This window comes from Aulonocara stuartgranti, assembly GCF_965226115.1.
Source record: "Aulonocara stuartgranti genome assembly, chromosome: 3".
NCBI lineage: Eukaryota > Metazoa > Chordata > Actinopteri > Cichliformes > Cichlidae > Aulonocara > Aulonocara stuartgranti.
The window spans coordinates 3,609,852-3,632,348 of NC_138941.1; the positions used below are offsets into that span (position 1 = coordinate 3,609,852).

The 22,497-nt window shown below is 42.1% G+C and overlaps 1 protein-coding gene across 2 annotated transcripts in view; it reads left to right on the forward strand.

Moving 5' to 3' along the window:
• LOC309702227 (protein NLRC3-like) overlaps nt 1-22,497 on the forward strand; it is a 50,669-nt gene that overhangs the window by 10,213 nt on the left and 17,959 nt on the right. Inside the window, exons 4-7 of one of the 2 annotated variants that reach the window (XM_082526756.1) lie at nt 8,149-8,433; nt 9,259-11,050; nt 15,651-15,824; nt 16,048-16,221. In XM_082526756.1, the coding sequence (XP_082382882.1) occupies nt 8,149-8,433; nt 9,259-11,050; nt 15,651-15,824; nt 16,048-16,221 (2,425 nt within the window). The remainder of the gene's footprint in view (nt 1-8,148; nt 8,434-9,258; nt 11,051-15,650; nt 15,825-16,047; nt 16,222-22,497) is intronic. The other variant, XM_082526757.1, reaches the window with a different exon arrangement.

A 22,497-nucleotide genomic window follows, 5' to 3' on the forward strand; every position in this document is an offset into this window, starting at 1 on the left:
CTATATGAATAAAATTGAATTAAATTGAAATGTAACTGTGTCACTATATATCAGCATTAACAGGACCTCAGCTTGGTGTTTCACAAAGCTGCTGATCTCAGACCTGCACAGCTTCCGTTTTAAACACTGAATGTACTCAGCTGCATGAAGAGCACGTTTGAGTTTCTCTGACACAATTAAATAAAAACTGATGAAGGTCAAAGGTCGTCACTTGTATGTCGAACTACAGACTTGTCATCTGGAATTCTTTCACAGTTTGCAAATTTGCAAATAGTGTGTTATTTACCATTAAGTGATTCAGAGTCATTCATACCAGAGTAACCAGAGAGGATCATATATTTTTAAATATATAACTATCCACAGGACTGAATATAATATCTCTAAGTAAAAGTCCAGAGACTCTGAGGATTATCCAAGTATTTATAACATTACACAAAGCAAAGTTCTCCATCACACAACGCTCAAAAAGAGATTTCTAAGCCGAGTATGCATCATTCTCAGACTCCTCTCATACTGCCAATAAACTCTTCCAGCTCCTCCTCCCCTCCAGGAGGCGCTACAGGAGCCTTCAGACTAAAACCAGCAGGTTTAGGAACAGCTTCTTCCCCACAGCTGTCACCCTACTGAACTCAGTCCCCGCTGAGCCTTTCCATCCACACTCACCTAACCCTTCTACACTCCTCCTCCCAGTGACCATGATCCTTTCATTATCAACATTCACCACGTTGGTTACTGCTGTAGTTTTAGGACACTGACATGGTGTAGTCTCTGTTATAGTGCCTACACTGTTATAGTCTGTTCAGAGAGCTTCGCTTCCACTACTGTAGATATTTTCATAGCACTCTGTAGATCTGTTTACCTCACAGTGCTTCATCTTTATATATGTATATTTGTTCATAGTATACCTGTATACTTGCCCGTCTGCAGAGGTGGGTAGTAACGAGTTACATTTACTCCGTTATATTTACTTGAGTAAGTTTTTGGAAAAAAAAATTTACTTTTAAAGTACCCTTTTTGCACGATACTTTTTACTTTTACTTGAGTACATTTGTGAAGAAGAAACGGTACTTTTACTCTGCTACATTTCCAAAATTTGACTCGTTACTTTTTAAAAAATAATTAGTTTAACACATTAGATAACATGCCGCCAGTGGAGTTTCCGGTAACTTTTTTACCAATCAGATGTGGCCATGCAGTCACATGACCAGCTTGAAACTGTGGCGGGCAGAGCGGGCCAAGCGTTTCAAAGTAGCGGACACACGGAAAGAAGACACACATGAAAACATGGCAAAGCCAGTTGTCTACGCTAGAGCTGAAGAGGATGAACAGCATTTTCCTCACATACAAAGAATGTTTCGCTTAAAGGCAAGGCAAGGCAAGGCAAATTTATTTGTATAGCACAATTCAACAACAAGGTGATTCAAAGTGCTTTACAGAGACATTAGAAACAAAAACAAATAAAAAGCATGATTTAAAATTGATTAAAACAAGCAAACAAACAAACAAACAAACAAACAAACAAACAAAACAGTATATAAAATCAAAACAGATAAAATCAGAACAGTAGATAAAATCAGTAGTTAAATGTAAGTTTTGAAATTTAAGCTTAAAAGTGTGGATTTGGTGCTTTATTCAAATGCAGCTGAGAACAGGTGAGTCTTCAACCTGGATTTAAATAAACTGAGTGTTTCAGCTGATCTGAGGCTTTCTGGGAGTTTGTTCCAGATATAAGGAGCATAAAAGCTGAATGCAGCTTCTCCGTGTCTGGTTCTGACTCTGGGAACTGATAAAAGACCGGATCCAGATGACCTGAGGGATCTGGAAGGTTCATACTGGGTCAGGAGGTCACTGATGTATTTTGGTCCTAAACCATTCAGAGCTTTATAGACCAGCATCAGAACTTTAAAGTCTATCCTCTGACGGACAGGCAGCCAGTGTAAAGACCTCAGAGCTGGACTGATGTGGTCCACTTTTTTGGTCTTAGTGAGGACTCGAGCAGCAGAGTTCTGAATGAGCTGTAGTTGTCTGACTGATTTTTTTTAGGTAGACCTGTAAAGATGCTGTTACAGTAATCAAGCCTACTAAAGATGAATGCATGGACTAGTTTTTCCAGGTCCTGTTGAGACATCAGATCTTTTATCCTTGAAATATTCTTGAGGTGATAGTAAGCTGACTTTGTTATTGTCTTAATGTGTTTTTCTAAGTTTAGGTCTGCATCCATCACTACACCCAAATTTCTCGCCTGGTTTGTGGTTTTTAGATGTATAGATTGAAGTTCTCTGGTGACCTGTAATCGTTTTTCTTTGGCGCCAAAGACTATTACCTCAGTTTTGTTTTTGTTTAGCTGGAGAAAATTGTACGGGGCCTTGGTCTCCTGGTGACATTGTGATATATATTTGTGTGTCATCTGCATAGCTACGACAGTTTATTTTGTTGTTCTTTATAATCTGTGCCAGTGGGAGCATGTAAATGTTAAACAGAAAGGGTCCCAAGATGGAACCTTGGGGAACTCCACATGTGATACTTGTCTGCGCAGATGTGAAGTTACCTATTGATACAAAGTATTTCCTGTTTTCTAAGTATGTTTTGAACCAGTTTAGTACAGTTCCTGAAAGACCTGCCCAGTTCTCCAGTCGTTTGAGTAATATGTTGTGGTCAACTGTATCAAATGCTGCACTGAGATCCAGTAAAACTAAAACTGACATTTTTCCACTGTCTGTATTCAGACATATGTCATTAAACACTTTGGTCAGAGCGGTTTCAGTGCTGTGGTTCTGTCTAAAACCTGACTGGAAGGCATCGTAGTAGTTATTCTGTTTTAAGAAGTAACTGAGCTGTTGAGAAACTGCTTTTTCAATGATCTTACTTAAAAATGAGAGATTTGAGATCGGCCTGTAGTTGTTCATTTGTGTCTTGTCAAGATTGTCCTTTTTCAGTATAGGTTTGATTACAGCAGTTTTTAGTGATTCTGGAAACACACCTGATAATAAAGAAAAGTTGACGATCTGTAACAGGTCTGACTCTAAAGTCTTTGAGACCTTTTTGAAAAAACTTGTTGGCAGGACATCTAAACAGCAGGAGGAGGAGTTCAGTTGACCTAAGATGTCCTCCAGGTCTTTGCTGTTAATAGGTTGAAACTGTTTCATGGTGTTTAAACAGTTTTTTGGTGGACACAGTACATATCCTGGATCTGCTGTTGATGTACCAATTGCTTGTCTAATTTTTTGGATTTTTTCTGTGAAGAATTTGGCAAAGTCATTGCAGGCCATGGTCGAATGAAGTTCAGCTGCCACTGACACAGGGGGGTTTGTTAGCTTGTCAACTGTAGAAAATAAGACCCGAGCATTATGGCTGTTTTTAGTGATGATGTCAGAGAAGTAGGACCTCCTTGCACTCCTCAGTTGTAAATTAAAATTGTGAAGTTTCTCTTTATAGATGTCATAGTGAACCTGCTCAGCTTTCCTACACTCTCTTTTTTCATTTTTCACCAGTGTGGAGTTTCTCCATGGAGACTTCTTCCTTCCAGAGATAACCTTCACCTTAATGGGAGCAATAGTGTCCATTACATTTAACATGTTAGCATTGAAGCTATTGACGAGCTCATTGACTGACCCTCTGGACAGGTCAGGTGTTAATGGGAAGACCTGGTAAAAAATTGCACTACTGTGTTCAGTTATACACCGTTTTGTGATCACTGTTGTTGATATATTTGTGTGGGCTGAGATTTTACTTTCAAAGAAAACACAGTAATGATCAGACAGGCCCACATCAGACACAGTAACCTTTGAAATGCTCAGGCCCTTGGAGATCAGTAGGTCAAGAGTGTGTCCTCTATTATGTGTGGCCTCTGTTACATGCTGAGTCAGCCCAAAGTTGCCCAGAGTGTTACTCAGGTCTTTAGTCCCTTTGTCCTGAGGGTTGTCCACATGAATGTTAAAATCCCCAGCAATAATTACACAGTCAAAATCAACACAGATCACAGACAGCAGTTCACTGAGGTCATTAAAAAAGTCTGTGCAGTATTTGGGAGGCCTGTAAACATTAAGAAACACAACTTTGGATGGGGCCTTCAGCTGTAAAGCCACATATTCAAAAGACTGAAAACTTCCAGGAGATAGCTGCTTACATTGAAATGATTCATTAAATAAGACAGCAACCCCTCCTCCTCTCCTGCTCACCCTGGCCTCACTGATAAAACTGTAGTTAGGAGGGGTCGTCTCGATGAGAACAGCTCCACTGTTACTTTGGTCCAACCAAGTTTCAGTTAAAAACATAAAATCAAGGCTGTGCTCAGTGATTAAATCATTAATTAAAAATGTTTTCCCAGCTAAAGATCTAACGTTTAATAAAGCCAACTTAAGTGTTTTAGAGGTATTACTTGTCCCCTCGTGTTTGGGAGCAGTCTGTGGCACACAAGGTATGTTTACTATGTTTAAAGATCTTTTAGAGTGCAGCTCTCTGTGTTTTGACCAGGCCACATGTCTCCTTCTGTCACCTAAAAGTACAGAAATTTTAAAACCTTCTAGTAAACAGGGTCCCAGCTTCTCCTGGGAAAAGTCACCACTGCCATAATCCTCGCAGCCCGGACCCTAAACACATCAGACTGTGGAGACAGAGCGTGAAGGTGGTAAGGAGGAACTAAGGGGGGCGAGGCTGGGCAATGTGACTTCGATTGCTCTGATGAGGGCGGGGCTCGATGGCGAACCTTTGGCCGCTCTGGTGGGGGGTTTATGGGGGACAAAAAGGGATTGGGCCGGGGGGTAGATCTGAGCCCAGCATTGACTCGCTCCATCATCTCCTCAGTGAATTTCAGGTGTGGGGAGGAGGGAGAAAGGGAGGGGGAGGAGGGTGATGGCCTGTCAGGGGTTTGGGGGACTGGGGAAGGTCGTGGTCCCTGGTCCTGGTCGTTGGTGTTGTTGAGAGAGTTGGAGGCAAATAGGGACCCCTCTTCTTGCCTCAGATGTCTCTCCTTTCTGAGGCTCTTCCCGGGTGGGGGCAGATGGAGCTCCTCCTCAAGATTTCTGCTGGGCTTTGTCTGTTTTTGGAGTACTGTTTGTTCCTCTTTATGAGATAACTCCTCGTTTATCTCAGCCTTGGCACCAAGCACATATGGATGACGTATGGAATAAAACAAGTTGGAGGTGAACAGTTTCACCCCTGACTTGTTAAAATTAAATCCATTTGCTTTGAACAGATGCCTGCGTTCCCAAAAAATATTAAAGTTGTTGATAAAATGCACCGAGTGGTCAGTACATGCTGATATAAGCCATTTATTCAGTGCAAACAACCTGCTGAATCTCTCGTCTCCTCCTCTGACCGGCGGTACAGGTCCACTGATGAATACAGCTGCATTCAGAGAGTTTACAGTATTTAGTAATCCAGTAAAGTCCCGTTTCAGAACCTCCGACTGTTGTTTGGACACATCGTTTGACCCTGTATGCAGAACAGTGTTTGTCACAGTTGGATATTCATCTGCAATTTGAAGAATTCTCTCCTTCAGGTTGTTGACCATATCCTTAGGAAAGCAGAGGACTTTAGTGTTCTTACCGCACATCATTTGTACATCCTTTACGGCAGAGTCACCCACAATCAGAGTTTCAGGCCTAGCCTTTAGCTTTCCCTGTGGTCTTTTACTTTTCAACAGATTTTCAGACCTTACTTCGCTGCTTTTAGATGGATGGTTGTCCGATATAGATCCAGGGTCCTTTGATAGTGGAGCAAATCTGTTGTGCAGTTTCACATTCAGTTGTTTTGGAGGTTTGTTGTTAACCTTCCTATTCACTGTTGTCCAGTCCTGTTTCCTCTCGTATACAGGGGTAGAAGAGCTTCTCTGTCTCGTAGGAAGTGAAGGCCAGTCGGTTTCAGAGATTTCAGCTCGCTGTGCTCTGCCCGTGATACGTCCTCCGCCTTCCAGGAGACATGATTTATGTCTTGGTTTTGCACCAAGACAGTCCAAGGGGGGATTATCACTTGAGGATTTATAATAATGCACAGAGTCTACTTTCTTGGTCATGTTATCTGTGCTCCTTAGCTGTGTACTAGCTTGCTCATCGCTATTGTTTTGAATCAAAGGCAAGGTTGTTTCATTTCCACACAGTCCATTTACCTCCACGTTTACTTCTAAGCGATGAATTTTTGTCTCCAGTACTGCAATCTTCTGCAGGAGGCTGTGGTAGTCATCTGTGGATAGGGAAGGCATCTTGTTGCTAGTTAGCCTAGCGGTTAGCACCTTTCCAGGCTATTGGGGCTGTTCGGTGCCCAGACACTGTAATCAGGCTTCAGCTGTGTCTAGGCCACAGACACACGGAGCGCTGAGGATAAGGTAACTATAAAAATGTTGCTGTTTCTGTTAAGAACACTTTAGTCCTAATGATCTATAAGTGTCCAGAAGCTATCGCAGGTAAGCTCATACGGAAAAAAGGGAAAAAATCAGCATAAAAATCAATAAAAGAAGAAAAGCATTTAAGGAGCAAACAGATGACGCGTCCACACTCGCAAAAGATACCATTGGGTAAAAGCAGCACAAAAGAGCAGCTATGTCTTCAGTGAGAGCCAAAACAAACCAACTTTTCAGCGTGAAACAACTCAGTTCATGTAACCTGAGGAAACTGTAAGTTTTCTCTAAATATCTTTTAGCTGTGGTTAGCTGGATGTCAGTCTTATGTTACAGACGCTGTGTCGAGCTTGAGCTGCGAGTCATATTTTCGGCGCTACATTGTAGTGAGATAAGTTTGTGGGTATTTTGTGCAGCTTCAGCTGTCCTTTTAACTGCTCGCTGGTTAGCTAGCGTGAGCTATAAGCTAACAGCTAGCATGGTTAATGACGCTAGAGTTCCACGCACATGCAAACAGCTCGTCTCTACTGCTTTAACTGTTAAAACAGAAGACAATACTGCAGCTGACAGGGTTTATTATGTGAAACAGCAGCTTGTTTAGTTTAAACAGTCTGCATTAAGCTGGGCAAACACTGTGCGATTTTTTTTTTTCAGTCGCGTTATTCAGCTCCTGCTCAAACTGTACAATTAAATCGCAGAGGTTAGAAGTTCATAGGTCACGATGCAGGGTCTCACACTATATGGCCCGATGCTCTGATGCGACCCGAGTGCTCAAACTGTGCCTTCATAACATGAAGCTTATCATACAAAATCTGTCCCTCGCTCTCCCTCTCTCTGTCTTACAGACACACACACCATCAACTTTGCTAAATTACTAATGAAAAACATTGACCAGGCAGCTGTGATTGAGTAGCAATGTCCATCCAACTCTTTTCATGGTTGTTGTAGTCATAATAATTTTGTGAGGCCACATTGAAAAGTGTTGGATACAGAAGCGTAGTACGGAAGCGTAGAGCCGCCACCCAGGCAAAAGAAAAATAGAGCTATGTCACATTATAACGTGAAAAGTTTATTATTATAGTATACTATTGTTCTAACAATATTAGATATAGTTCTAACAATATACTTTTCATGTTTGTACAATATACTATCATTTAGGTACAATATACCTATTACAATATACATAATTCTCACGTTCGTACTTGCACTCATTCTTATTTTAAACTTAATCTGGAATGCAGGATATGAATGACAAGATTTTGTTTTTCATATTTTTCATTATTTTTCAGTTTCAATTTTTTCTTCAGTTTCATTTTAAGCTGGCATCATTTTAACCCTACACACCCTAAAATTTAGTATTTGTTGATGAGATGTTGAAGTGTTAATTGAACAAAGTTAAAATACAGTGGAACCCCGACTTACGAAATTAATCCGTTCCCGAGGGTCTTTCGTAAGTCGAAAATTTTCTTAAGTCGAAACAGCCATTGCACCTTTTGAGTGAGGTGATGCTGAACGATAGGCTAATTGCTAACTAGAACAACAATATGTCGTTCAAGTGGAACAGCGAAGCACGAGTACGGAAGCCAAGGGGTTGTCACATGATTCGGAAGGCCTTGTGGGCATTGTAGGCTCAGCCAATCAGAGCCAGCGGATTTCGTTACACCGGCATTTTGCCGTACCATGGGCAGAAATATTGCCGTTCATTGCCTTCGTAACTTGAATTTTTTGTTAAATGGGGTATTCGTAAGTCGGGGTTCCACTGTATTTTTCACATGATTTCGACTGATGTTTATGTCTCTTTCTTCTTCCTGTAGAGGAGGAGCTTGCCAGGGTACGGTCAGCCTTTGTCTGGAGGGTAACAATAGAAATCCTTAAACTGCTCCTTGAGGCCCTTGTAAGTGATGGTATCTTAAATAAGTTGGAGGAAGAATCGATACTGGAGGGGAACCCACTCAGAGCAGATAAGGCACGCAGCTTGATCGACACAGTGAGGAAAAAAGGAGACAAAGCATGCAAGATAACAATCAAGCATCTTCAGATCAAAGATCCTTCTCTTTTCTCTCAGCTGCGTTTGAACTCTGATCCATCTGCTCAACAAGGTGAGGTCATGCATCAGATACCATGAATAAAAATGGTCACCTTGCAGTTTGTTGAGATGTGAAAGTGAAACCTCAGAATTCATTGTAAGAAAAAGGAGAGGGCAAGAACGTCATTCTGCGACGAATGTTTGGATTTGTTACATGCCTGCAAATGTATTTTCTAAACTACATGGAGGAATTTTGATGATCGTCATAAACGTGTGAAACTACTTAGATCTAATGTGAGCTGTATTTAATTAAAGTGTTCTTTACTTTTAAAAACCATGCAAACTGATTGCCTTAAAAAAGAAAAGTCAGAGTATTTCTCTAACAAGCGGACACTCTTTAAGCATCGGTCATTTGACTTAAATGTTTAATGAAAAAAATGCCACATTTACATATAATAAAGCAAATTGTGGCCAGAAAGGGTTTACATTATCTTTTGCCATTGTAAATTACGACAAGAATTAAATGTGAATTACTGAATCTCTCTCAGATGCTTCTTTAAATAACATAGCAGTGGGGAACATTATGACACTTCAATGTTGTTATTTTTGGTTACAAAGTTTGGAGAAGAGGCACAGAAAGCAGAAACCTGTTTAGCCTGCACATGTTGGCATCAGGTACATATGAAAAGCTGCAAAGCAATGCAGATGTGGAGGTTCAAAACATTTAACGTGGCTTTTTTCAGGAAATACATTTAGGAATTCCTGAAGCCCCTTTTTGATTTCTGGTAGAATGAGTATATTAAAAACTTGATAGGTTAAATAAAGGCCAAAGTACATCACATAGCTCCTTCAGACCAGATTTGTATTTTTCCTTCTTTTTTTCCTTTTTTTGATTCAGATGCTCTTCAGAAGTGTCAGCCTAAACTCAAGTCTCTCTTAAAGAAGAAGTTCCAGTGTGTGTTTGAGGGCATCGCTAAAGCAGGAAACCCAACCCTTCTGAATCAGATCTACACAGAGCTCTACATCACAGAGGGAGGGACTGCAGAGGTCAATGATGAACATGAGGTCAGACAGATTGAAACAGCATCCAGGAAACCACACAGACCTGAAACAACAATCAGACATGAAGACATCTTTAAAGACTCACCCAAAAGACAGGACCTGATCAGAACAGTGCTGACAAAGGGAGTGGCTGGCATTGGGAAAACAGTCTTAACACAGAAATACAGCCTGGACTGGGCTGAAGACAAAGCCAACCAGGACATCCAGTTCATATTTCCATTCACTTTCAGAGAGCTGAATGTGCTGAAAGAGGAAAAGTTCAGCTTGGTGGGACTTGTTCATCACTTCTTTACTGAAACCAAAGAAGCAGGAATCTGCAGCTTTGAAGACTTCCAGGTTGTGTTCATCTTTGATGGTCTGGATGAGTGTCGAGGTCCTCTGGACTTCAACAACACTAAGAGTGTGACTGATATTACGATGCCCACCACAGTTGATGTACTTCTCACAAGCCTGATCAGGGGGACGCTTCTTCCCTATGCTCACGTCTGGATAACCACACGACCTGCAGCAGCAGACCAGATCCCCCCTGAGTATGTTCACAGGGTGACAGAGGTCAGGGGGTTCACTGACCCACAGAAGGAGGAGTACTTCAGGAACCGATTCAGAGATGAGGAGCAGGCCAGCAGGATCATCTCCCACATCAAGAAAGCTCGAAGCCTCCACATCATGTGCCACATCCCAGTCTTCTGCTGGATCACTGCTACAGTTCTGGAGGATGTGCTGGAAACCAGAGAGGGAGGACAGCTGCCCAACACCCTGACTGAGATGTACATCCACTTCCTGGTGGTTCAGGCCAAAGTGAAGAAGGTCAAGTATAATAGAGGACGTGCAACAGATCCACACTGGAGTCCAGAGAGCAGGAAGATGATTGAGTCTCTGGGAAAACTGGCTTTTGATCAGCTGCAGAAAGGAAACCTGATCTTCTATGAATCAGACCTGACAGAGTGTGGCATCGATATCAGAGCAGCCTCAGTGTACTCAGGAGTGTTCACACAGATCTTTAAAGAGGAGAGAGGACTGTACCAGGACAAGGTGTTCTGCTTCATCCATCTGAGTGTTCAGGAGTTTCTGGCTGCTCTTCATGTCCATCTGACCTTCATCAACTCTGGACTCAATCTGCTGGAAGAACAAACAACCCCCAAGAAGTCTAACACAGGAGAATCTGCAAAGAAACACTTCTACCAGAGTGCTGTGAACAAGGCCTTACAGAGTCCAAATGGACACCTGGACTTGTTCCTCCGCTTCCTCCTGGGTCTTTCACTGCAGACCAATCAGGCTCTCCTACGAGGTCTGCTGACACAGACAGGAAGTAGCTCACAGACCAATCAGGAAACAGTCCAGTACATCAAGTGGAAGCTCAGTGAGAATCTGTCTGCAGAGAAAAGCATCAATCTGATCCACTGTCTGAATGAACTGGATGATCGTTCTCTAGTGGAGGAGATCCAACAGTCCCTGAGATCAGGAAGTCTCTCCACAGGTAAACTGTCTCCTGCTCAGTGGTCAGCTCTGGTCTTCATCTTACTGTCATCAGAAGAAGATCTGGATGTGTTTGACCTGAAGAAATACTCTGCTTCAGAGGAGGCTCTTCTGAGGCTGCTGCCAGTGGTCAAAGCCTCCAACAAAGCTCTGTAAGTAAACATGAACTCATCGCTTCATTCTTAAAATCATGGGAAATAAATCAGAGGTGCTCAGTTCAAAGAATACTACCACTTTAGAAAAATTAAAAAATAGTCACTAAAATAGTCATGATACTTTAAATATTTCTCTCCAGCAGGACATGTCAGCATTTCTGAAATATTTTTGTCTTCAACTCGAATCAAAGCACAATCCAGATCCAGCCTATAAGAACATGAGCTCTGATCCTTCAGCCCCTCTGACAGGTTTATTATCCTCAAGTTGTTCACTTGTCTCCAACAACCAGGAGTCTAGCTCTGTTTTTTAAAGCAAATACTTGAGCTACCAGACTGCACCTACATCGTTTTCAGATGTTCTTATTTTAAGGTCTGGTTTGTGTCTCATCTTTATTGCAATCCCCCATGTCTCTCTGTTTTTCAAATATAAATCTGTTACCTCGGTGTGGCCAGAACAACATGGTGAACCCAAAATACAGACAAAGGTGAAGGAACTGAATATTACTAGACGTGAAGGCTTTATTTACACACAGGAACTTGACACTTGGAATTTTTTAACATGAACTGTGAACTATGGCGGAAGTCAAGCACTTGAAGCTGTGAGCATGAAGTGGGCTCTGTGGTAGGTTTCCAGAAATGGGTCTTGGTTGATGGTAATCTGAGTCACTGTAACAGAGGTAGAGCAGCATCAGAAAGATCACTGGTGGAGGTTACAGTAAGTGAACGAGGTTATCTTCAATGTCTTATTTGGGGTTTCTGTAGCTCAGGAGGTAAAGCTGGTCTGATCTGACCTACTGATCAGAAGGTTGGTGGTTCGATCCCTGGCTCCTCCAGTCTGCATGTCAAGTATCCTTGGGCAAGATACTAACCCCAACTTGCTCTCCGATGCATCCATCAGAGTATGAATGTGCGTGAATGTACTTAGAAAGCACTAAGTTCAGATAAAGTGTTTGTGAGAATGGGTGTGATTGGGTGGATGTGGCATGTTGTATAGAGCGCTTTGAGTACTCCGGGAGAGTAGAAAAACGCTATATAAGAATCAGTCCATTTACCATTTACTTGTCAGCAGTCGGAAAGCAACTTGGGGAAGGCAGGTGGTGAGGTCTGGGTGAGTACTTGTTAGCTTTGAATCCAGGCAAAGTGGTCCAGTAAGTCTAAGAGACGAAAGGCATTAATGTGGCTGTGAGTGAATCAAGAAGACCAGCATCCAGGAAAACGTGACTGAACTGCAAGGGTGAGTAGATGATCCGAGGATTAGGAGGTTAGGAGAGTTATTGGGAGTGCTGATGTTATATTCAGCCTAGTAGATTACTGTCAGGTGTGGACAATGGACAGGCTGACCAGGCTTCACCCAAAGGCAGAAACCAGAGTCTAGTGGGAAACCACCGCCGCTCACACAGACCATGACAGCAGCATGACCCCCCCCCCCCCAAAGCATTCTCTTTCACTTGGCATCATTTACCTCTCCCTTCTCCAATTTCTGATGTGTCCACCTTTGCAATGATAACTGTGATCAGGGTGAACCAAAAAGGTGCCGTGGTGAACAGATACTTCAGTTTGGTGAATGCAGTTTCAGCTTTGGGGGACCAGATGCATGCTGAGACTTGAGTGGTGCAGCTACCTGACTATAATTGAAAATGAACAGTCTATAAAAATTTGCTATTCCCAAAACCCATTGGAGATGCTTCTTGAATCTACAATGGGTACAAGGGGTAGGCCACTCTGTGAAAGCTTTCACATTTGCCAGATCCGTCTTCACCTGCCCCCGTGCCAAAATGTAACTGAAAAAAGTTATTGATGAGGAATGGAATTCACACTTTTTTGCTTTGACATAAGGTTTATTCTCCAGCAAACGTTGGAAAAATAGCATGGACATGAGACTGATGTTCCTCGCAGGTTTTGGGAAAAATGAGGATATCATTCAGATACACCAATACGAACCTGTCAAGGAATTCCCGGAGGACATCGTTAACTAATCTTGAAACATTGCGGGAGCATTAGTTAACCCAGGCGGCATGACCAAATACTCGTAGTCCCCCAATGGCATGTTTAAAACAGTCTTCCACTTGTCTCCCTGATTGATCTGGAAAAAGTGGTAAGCGTTGCGGATGTGGGGTTTTGTAAACCCTGTGGCGCTGTGAAATGGCCTGAAAGCAGAGCTAATGAGGTAATAGGTACTTATTCTTGATGGTAATATCACTGAGGCCCCTGAAGTAAATGCATGGCCAGAGAGAGCCATCCTTTTTCCCCACAAAAAAGAAGTTCCAACTTGAGATGACAATCGTTGGATTATGCCTGCACCGAGGGATTCCTTAATGTACTTTTCCATAGCCGCACACTCAGGTCTAAGCAGGTTATACAGCCAGCTAGAAGGCCGGGTGGAGCCAGAGAGTAGTTCTATGGTGCTGTCCTGTGGTTTGTGAGGTGGCAGTGAAAGCGCTTTACTTTTGCTAAATACTTCCTGAAGATCATGACATTTGGTGGGGACAGAGGAGAGATCTAAAACAGTCTCAGTGTTGGTTGATGGTTCCACAGGTTCCGGTGGACGGGCGGAAACAAGGCAATTTGAATGACAGAACAGACTCTAACTGATTACCCTCTGACCTGACCAGTCTAAGTGGGGGTTATGTAATTCTAGCCAAGGAAAGCCGAGTATGAGTGGTTTGTGAGGTGCATGAAAAGAAAAAAAGGTAAGTGTTTTCTTGTGATTGCCAGGGGTGACAGGCTCTGTGCGCTGAGTTATGTGAGGGGACACTCGGTTATTTAATGACTTAGTGGGAATGGGCGGATTAAGGGGGCATAGAGGGATGTTTAACTGTCTCGCTAACTCAGACTCCATGAGGTTCTGATTGAACAAGAGCCTGAAAGGTCTGGTTAACTAGAACAGAGAGTTGGAGTTGCAATCTGGGTTTTTATGTTTGTGTGAGTATCCTCCACCCTTATCCCTGAACTTTCCAGTGGGCAGACCCTGGTGTGGAATCGAAAACAGACAGGTTCATCACGAGAAGCAAGCTGATCTTTCATGGTTTGATTTAATGACTGAAAAACATACAGCGGACGGTGGTTAGCACTGTTGCCGCACAGCAAGAAGGTCCTGAGCAAAAGTCTTTACAAACTCAACCAGGAAATCATCATGCGAGCAGAAAGAAAGAGGATGAGCAGATGGGTAAGCAAGAGAAACCCGCCAGCGTCCCAGGTTTCCAGAGAAGGTTCAGGTTCTAGGTACCTGAAATGGGATGTAATTCAATTCAATTTTATTTATATAGCGCCAAATCACAACAGTCACCTCAATGCGCTTTATATTGTACAGTAGATCGTACAGTAATAGATACAGAGAAAAACCCAACAATCATATGACCCCCTATGAGCAAACACTTTGGCGACAGTGGGAAGGAAAAACTCCGTTTTAACAGGAAGAAATTTTTGGTGTCAAAGTCAAAGCACAGATCCACCCAGTCTCTGTATTTCAGCTTATTTCCTTTATACACACATTTAACAGGAACAGTTTCAGACAGCTAGTGTTTACCTGACATTACCTGCGTACCTCACAGTTTGCAGGTAATGGGCATAATAATTACTGAACAGAGACATCCTGCTGTGAACTTTGTTGCTGTGGATCTAAAATGTAAAAATACATCTGAGAAGATTTCTAATCATGATTTTATGAGCCCCCAAAGTTTGATTCTGTTCATCTGGACGTAGCGCTCTCAGCGGGAGAAACATTTTGTCACTCATCAAGATGACTTCTTCAGGTTCAGCTGACTGCAGCTTTCCCCAATCTTATAAAGAGTACATCTGCATAATGACTCAAACCTAATGGTCAAGGAACTGACCTCCCAGCCTTATTGTTCCTTCAGTGGGCTGGTTTCAGTCATTATGCAAATGTACTTTTTATAGGGTTGGAAACCAGAAGTCAGCTGAGACTGACGAAGTCACCTGGATGAGTGACGAAATGTTTCTCCCACTGAAAGCGCTACGTCCAGATGAACAGAATCAACTTTTGGGATTTACTAACCTGGATGATTGAGCATGGATCAAGACCGGTTTTTATGAGGTTTACAGTTTCTTATAATTTCTAAACCAGAAGGTTGAGGAGATGGAGCTCATGATAACTGGCTACTGCCCTTCAGCGTGCTTTATGAAATCATCCAATCAAAATAAAGTTAGGGAGAGCGGGGCTTTAAAGGGGAATGAGCCAAAGCAGCTTTTAGACAGAAAATGAAATGAGAGTCCAGGATGTGATACATTATTTATAACTACATTTACAGTAATCACACATATTAGAATTAATAAAGTGACCAGCAGTACTGTAGTAAGTGTAATACTGCAGTACACACAGGCCTGTGCCAGCAGACACTGAACTACTGTCACTAAATCAACCTGGTCTTCACTGGTTTCCATTTACATACATTGGAATAATTGTGTTTAATTTGAAATATTTTTCTTCTGTTACACTTAAATTCTTGAACATTTTTTTATTTAATTGTGCATTGTAGTGTACTCATTTGTACACATTTGATTACTTAGATTCAACATATAAAGAGATTTTATTTGATAATAAATATTATTGTTTTGTTGTTCTTGTTATTTTTTTCAGGCTGAGCAGCTGTAACCTGTCAGAGGAAGACTGTACAGATTTGTTGTCAGTGGTCAGCTCCCAGTCCTGTAGTCTGAGAGAGCTGGACTTGAGTACCGACAGCCTGGAGGCTTCAGCAGTAAAGCTTCTGTCTGCTGCAGTGGAGAGTCCACACGCCAAACTGAATATTCTGAGGTCTGACCGATTTGTATTCTTTTTTCTTTTGTTTGTTTGTTTTGTTTTTAACTGAGAAAATAAATCCAGCAATTTAAACAGTAGAGGTAAACTTGATCAATTTACTGTTGTTTCGTACCACATCTGCTCAGCATAAAACAACAAGGATTCTTAAAATATAAGATTAGTTATTGCACCCTGATTACACTTTAACATCAGTCTTTGTTCATGTTTTCATTTTCAGACTCAACGTCTGTGAACTTCTAGCGGAAAACTGTGAAGCTGTGTCCTCAATGCTCAGCTCTCAGTCCTCTACTCTGACAGAGCTGGACCTGAGTATCAAAAATGTGCAGGATTCAGGAGTGAAGATTCTGTCTGCTGGACTACAAAGTTTAAACTGTAAACTAAATACTCTGAGGTCAGATCAATTGACATTTTGTTTTTTTTAAATGAACCAATTAAACATTTTATTCAAGGCTTCCGGTTCCGGCGCTCGTGGGGATGGACACCTAGTACGAGAGCTCTCGACTGAAACTTATTAAAACTGCCCCAAGTAAATTAATACACTATCTAAGTGCACATAAAGAGGAAAAAGGGGTTTAAATGATGTCCAGAAAGAACAAAATAGCTAAGAAGTTAACGTTTGAAAACGTGGAAGATGGCAATGTGCAGCTAACAGAAGGGGCTAACGTTAGCCCCTATAGGGCTAGCCGAGGCCACTCTCCCACTCCTAGCCGCGAGGATTCTGGGACAGAAGATGAGGTTGACTCAGCAAGTTTGACGCTGATACTGAAAGAACTGAGAGGCGTTGGGAAAGAGGTGAAAGAATTTCGAAAAGACACGAAAGCGCAACTGGTGGAAATAAGGGGTGAGTTGGATAAAGCCAATGCGCGGCTTAATGATGTGGAAACCAGGGTTGCAGAACACAAAGATAAGCTCCAGAACACAGACGAGATTTTGTCTGAGATACTAACAATGCAATTCAATGTTATTTATATAGCGCCAAATCACAACAAAAGTCACCTCAAGGCACTTCATAAATACAGAGAAAAACCCAACAATCACATGACCCCCTATGAACAAGCACTTTGGCGACAGTGGGAAGGAAAAACTCCCTTTTAACAGAAAGAAACCTCTGGCAGAACCAGGCTCAGGGAGGGGCGGGGCCATTTGCTGTGATTGGTTGGGGTGAGAGAAGGAAGACAGGATAAAGACATGCTGTGGAAGAGAGACAGAGGTTAATAACACATATGATTCAATGCAGAGGTCTGTTAACACATAGTGAGTGAGAAAGGTGACTGGAAAGGAAAAACTCAATGCATCATGGGAATCCCCGGCAGCCTACGTCTATTGCAGCATAACTAAGGGAGGATTCAGGGTCACCTGGCCCAGCCCTAACTATATGCTTTAGCAAAAAGGAAAGTTTGAAGCTGATCTTCAAAGTAGAGAGGGCGTCTGTCTCCTGAACTCAAACTGGGAGCTGCTTCCACACCCAGTCCAACATAGCCAGGCTTTCTTTGCTGCTTTGACAAAACCTCAAATCCCAGTCAGAGATGATGAGCATCATCACAGTGATGATCATTTCTCTATTAACCCAGGCTTTCTGCTTCAGGATCTGTGCACGCTCAGAAAACAAGGAGACCTTTAAACATAATTTCACTAAATGGATGGATTGAGCTCAGCCTACAGATGAACTGGTGCCAGAGATCATAAAGAACATCAAACAGTCAAATTCAACACTTTTAATGGAAATATGAGATTAATCTTAAAAGTAGAGATAGTGTCTGTCTCCTGAATCCAAACTGGAAGCTGGTTCCACAGAAGAGGGGCCTGAAAACTGAAGGCTCTGCCTCCCATTCTACTTTCAAATACTCTAGGAACAACAAGTAGGCCTGCAGTGTGAGAGCGAAGTGCTCTAATAGGGTGATATGGTACTACAAGGTCATTAAGATAAGATTGGGCCTGATTATTTAAGATCTTGTATGTGAGGAGCAGGATTTTGAATTCAATTCTGGATTTAACAGGAAGCCAATGAAGGGAAGCCAATACAGGAGAAATCTGCTCTCTCTTTCTAGTCCCTGTCAGTACTCTTGCTGCAGCATTTTGGATTAACTGAAGGCTTTTCAGGGAGTTTTTTGGACATCCTGATAATAACGAATTACAATAGTCCAGCCTGGAAGTAATAAATGCATGAACTAGTTTTTCAGCGTCACTCTGAGACAGGATATTTCTAACTTTAGAGATGTTGCGCAAATGGAAGAAAGCATGCAGGAAAAGTTTCAAACAAAACTAACATCACTGGAGGCTTACTCGAGGAGGGAGTCGCTCTGACTGTACGGGGTGCCGGAGGGAGAAGAATCGGGAGCTCCCTCCATCTATGGCCCACTTTGTGGAGAAGCTACTCCGGGAGAATCTCGCCATCCCACCATCAACACCGTTACAAATTCAGAGAGCACACAGAGTGTTATCATTACTCCCTCCGGACGGCTCCCAACCCAGATCGATCCTGGTAAAATTCCTGTGCTTCACGGTTAAAGAAGAAGTGCTGAGGCTCGCTTGGCAAAAGAAAGGTTTTATGCTGAATTCCAGCAAGATCAACCTCGACCACGATTACCCCCCTGAGATCATGGCTATGAGGAAGGAGTATGCAGAGGCACGAAAGGTCCTAAAAGAGAAGAATGTACGGTTTAGGACCCTCTACTCAGCGCGCCTTAAGGTTTTTTTCGAAGGAGGAGTGAAAACCTACAACACGGTGGAGGAGGCAACGGCTGACCTGGCGAGTCGGGGCCTGCCGGTAAAGGTGATTACACCACCGGCAACCCCCAGAGAAAAACTACAAAGATGCCCGCTGTGGCGGGGAGTTGGTGGTCGGCGTCCGCGTCAGATCCGAGGAGCTGCGGGATATAGAGAGAAGCTGCAAGTATACAGACGTGAAGAGAACGAATTTAATGTTATGCATTAGCTATGGACAACATGGTGAAATATGGTTACTGTCGAGCTAAAATGGGTGGGGCTTCTCGTGCTGTGAGTGACGTCGCAGTGGAAAGCCCCCTAACTCAGGGGGTAATAAGGGGTTTCCCTTCAAGTTGTGAGGGTGTCAGTGGAAGTGCTCCACTGTCAGAAGCCAGCTTAGGAGCTTTCAAGCTCCAGTTATGTTCAAATGTTTTCAGTTCATTCCTAACTTTTTTCACTTGTTACTGTTTTAAGAGGGGGTTGCCTGCTGCTATTGAGTTTATGCGCTGTGGTAACTTAATATATCTTTATGGGAAGTGGGTCAGTGAAAGTAATCTCTTTTAATGTTAACGGGGTTCTGAACGTGATTAAGATGAATAAGATACTGTCCAAACTAAGGAAGGAGAAGGCCCAGATTGCATTACTTCAGGAGACACACATGAACCAAGTAGATCACTTGAGATTGAAAAGAAAGGGTTTTAAATATGTATTCTCCTCTTCCGTTAAGTCCAAACACAAGAGGGGTGTGGCTACACTTATCTCTGGTACACTTAACTATGAACATATCTAAGAACTCTGTGACGAGGAAGGCAGATTGGTTAGAATAACAGAATGGATAGAGGGGTCTGAAATCACAATTTTAAATGTTTATGCTCCCCCCGGGAGCGATTGGCTATTCTATAGGAATATGTTTGATTTATTGGTGGATTCTCAGGGGATAGTTGTCTGTGGGGGGGTTTTAACTTTAGACTTGACCCTAAACTAGACTCCTCCTCCCCGACCAACCAGGTAACAGCACTTACTAGAAAAGTCAATTCCTATATGGTAGAGATGGGGATAATAGATGTATGGAGGGACCGCTACGCATCTACCAGAAATTTCACTCATTACTCTGGTTCCTTTAAAGTGTATGCAAGGCTGGACTACTTTTTTATGTTTAAAGTTGATAGGTTTAGGGTCAAAGACTGTGACATATTAACAAGAGATCTATCTGACCACAGTCCTATCTCTCTATCTTTGCAGGTGGCTAGGAAAAAATGTACCACACTGTGGAAATTGTTATCGCACCTTAATGATCCTGCCATAGTTTCCAAATTAAAGGTAGACATTAAAGAATTTCTAGATGTTAATGACACAGGAGAGGTATCTCCAACTAGTCTTTGGGATATGCTCAAAGCGGTAATGAGAGGTAAATTAATTTCTATCGCCTCCCACTTAAAGAGAATCAAAGGGCAAAAATTAGCAGAACTACAGGCAAATTTAAAGTTGAAAGAATAGGAAGACATAAACACCGCAAATCCTACTGTGAAGCAGGATATCATGAAAATACAGGATGAAATTAATGATATTTACACCCAGGAGGCCCAAAATAACTTAATTTTTTTGAGGCAAAAATACTATGAGACAGGAGGGAAATCTGCAAAATATCTGGCACATAAATAACGCAAACAACTAGAGGAAAGTACGATATACCAAATCAAGGACCCCAAGACTAATATTCTGGAATCAAAATTAGAAGACATTCAGAAATGTTTTGAGACCTTCTTTAGGGAGCTGTACTCACAGCCCAATGCTACGGAGGAGAATTGTACTGATGCCTTTCTTAGCTCTCTAGAATTACCTTCACTCCCGTCTCTCAAAAATGAGCTTCTAACACATCCCATTTTAGTGGAAGAAATTAATGCAGCTCTTTCCAGATTAAAACCAGGTAAGGTAGTTGGGCCGGACGGGTTCAGTTCTCAGTGGTATCGCACCCTGAGGGCAGATCTAGTCCCCACATTGCTGAAGTCATTTAACTACATCCTACAGGAGGGAGAAATCCCACCCTCCTGGAGGGAGGCAACTATTTCAATTATCCCAAAAGAGGGGAAAGATAAACGAGAATGTGGAAACTATCGACCAATCAGTGTCCTTAACTTGGATTACAAACTATTTACTTCTATTCTTGCTCGTAGACTGGAGAAGTTTTTACCTGACCTCATCGATTTAGATCAGACTGGTTTCATTCACTATAGACAAACAACTGACAACATTAGGAGAATATTACACATCTCTGCTCAAATACAAAAGAACAAAACTCAATCAATGATAGGAAGCTTGGACACTGAGAAAGCCTTCGACTCCGTCAGATGGGTATTTCTGTATAAGGTTCTGGGGAAGTTTGGCTTTCACGACAAGTTTATTAGAGTAATCCAAGGTCTGTTTGCTCGACCCTCAGCCCGTATTAAGGTGAATGGTGATCTCTCCAAGCCCTTTGCTCTGGAACGTGGCTGTAGGCAGGGTTGTGCAATCTCGCCACTTCTCTGATTTATTCATAGAAACATTTGGCCAAACGATTAGACAAAATCATAACATTAGGGGTGTTGCATTGTCAGGAGTTGAACATAAAGTGGTAATGTTCGCCGATGATGTACTGGTCTGCCTGGAGGAGCCAGAGAGGTCTTTTAGTGAGTTGATGTCTACTTTAAGTGATTTGGGGAAGTTATCTGGTTATAAGGTCAATATTTCAAAAACACAGGTGATGACTTTAAATTATACAGCTTCTGTAGCTTTACGTAGGGATAACGAGAAAAATAAGTACCTGGGAATATATTTGACTGCGGACCTCTCGGGGCTCTTTCAGGCAAACTACGAGCCAATATCTGCAAGTATAAAAGCTGATCTGCACAGATGGAATCTGGTCCCCTTCATGAGTCTCAGCTCCCAGGTAACTTTTAAAGCATGGATATCCTGTGGCCTTACAACATTCCTCTCTCTTACTCATAGAAATATTGTGCTCAGATTTGAGACCTTACAGGACAACCTGACAAAATACAACTTTCATAGATACTTACAGCTGAGATCATATATTGATCATGAATGCCAACTTCAATGATGCTGAGTCGCATTTTTTCCTCATCCTGAAAAATGCCACAACCATGATCCCTACTAAATCTATTTCTAAACTATACAAAGCTCTCTCTAGTGCCAGCAAGGATAACACTTTATACACTAAGGATAAATGGGAAAGGGAATCAGGGATTGCTATTTCTGTGGGGGAGTGGGAAAATGTTTTGTACTGCCAGTGGTCCACGTCCAGTTCTATGAGCTGGAAGGAACATGGCTGGAAGAATATTATTAGGTACTTCAAGACTCCATATCAGGAGAGGTACAAAGGGGCTTATATGCAATGCTGGAGACAATGCAGCTCGACTGTTACTAACCATTTTCATGTCTTTTGGGACTGTCCCAAGTTAAAAAACGTTCAGGTCTCCTTAAGTGCAGTCTTTAACGTTCAAATACCTTTAGATTTTAAGGTTTTATACATGGGTTTGGTCCCCTTTCTGGAATGTAGGAGTGAGATTAAGTTGGTGCAATTACTCTTGGTGGCAAGTAAAAAAACAATTACTAGAAGATGGTTAAGCCCAGCCCAGCCTACCCTAGACGACTGGTTTGGGATCATTTTAGAGATATTTAGGATGGAAAAACTTACATATCTGTTAAGAAATCAAAAAGCCAAATTCTACCAAATTTGGAACAATTGGATCCAATTCATCACCCCCACGAGGGCTGACTTCACTTGATCTCACTATTACTTGGTTGTTTTTTGTTTGTTTGTTTTTTACATTTACTTCTATTACTATTGCTTGTTTATTTACTTATTTCTTCACAATGATTGCAGCATGGGCACCCCTCCCAGTTTGTGTTTATAGTTCCATGTAATGTGTTCTATATATCTCCTTCGGGAGAGCATGCGAGCAAC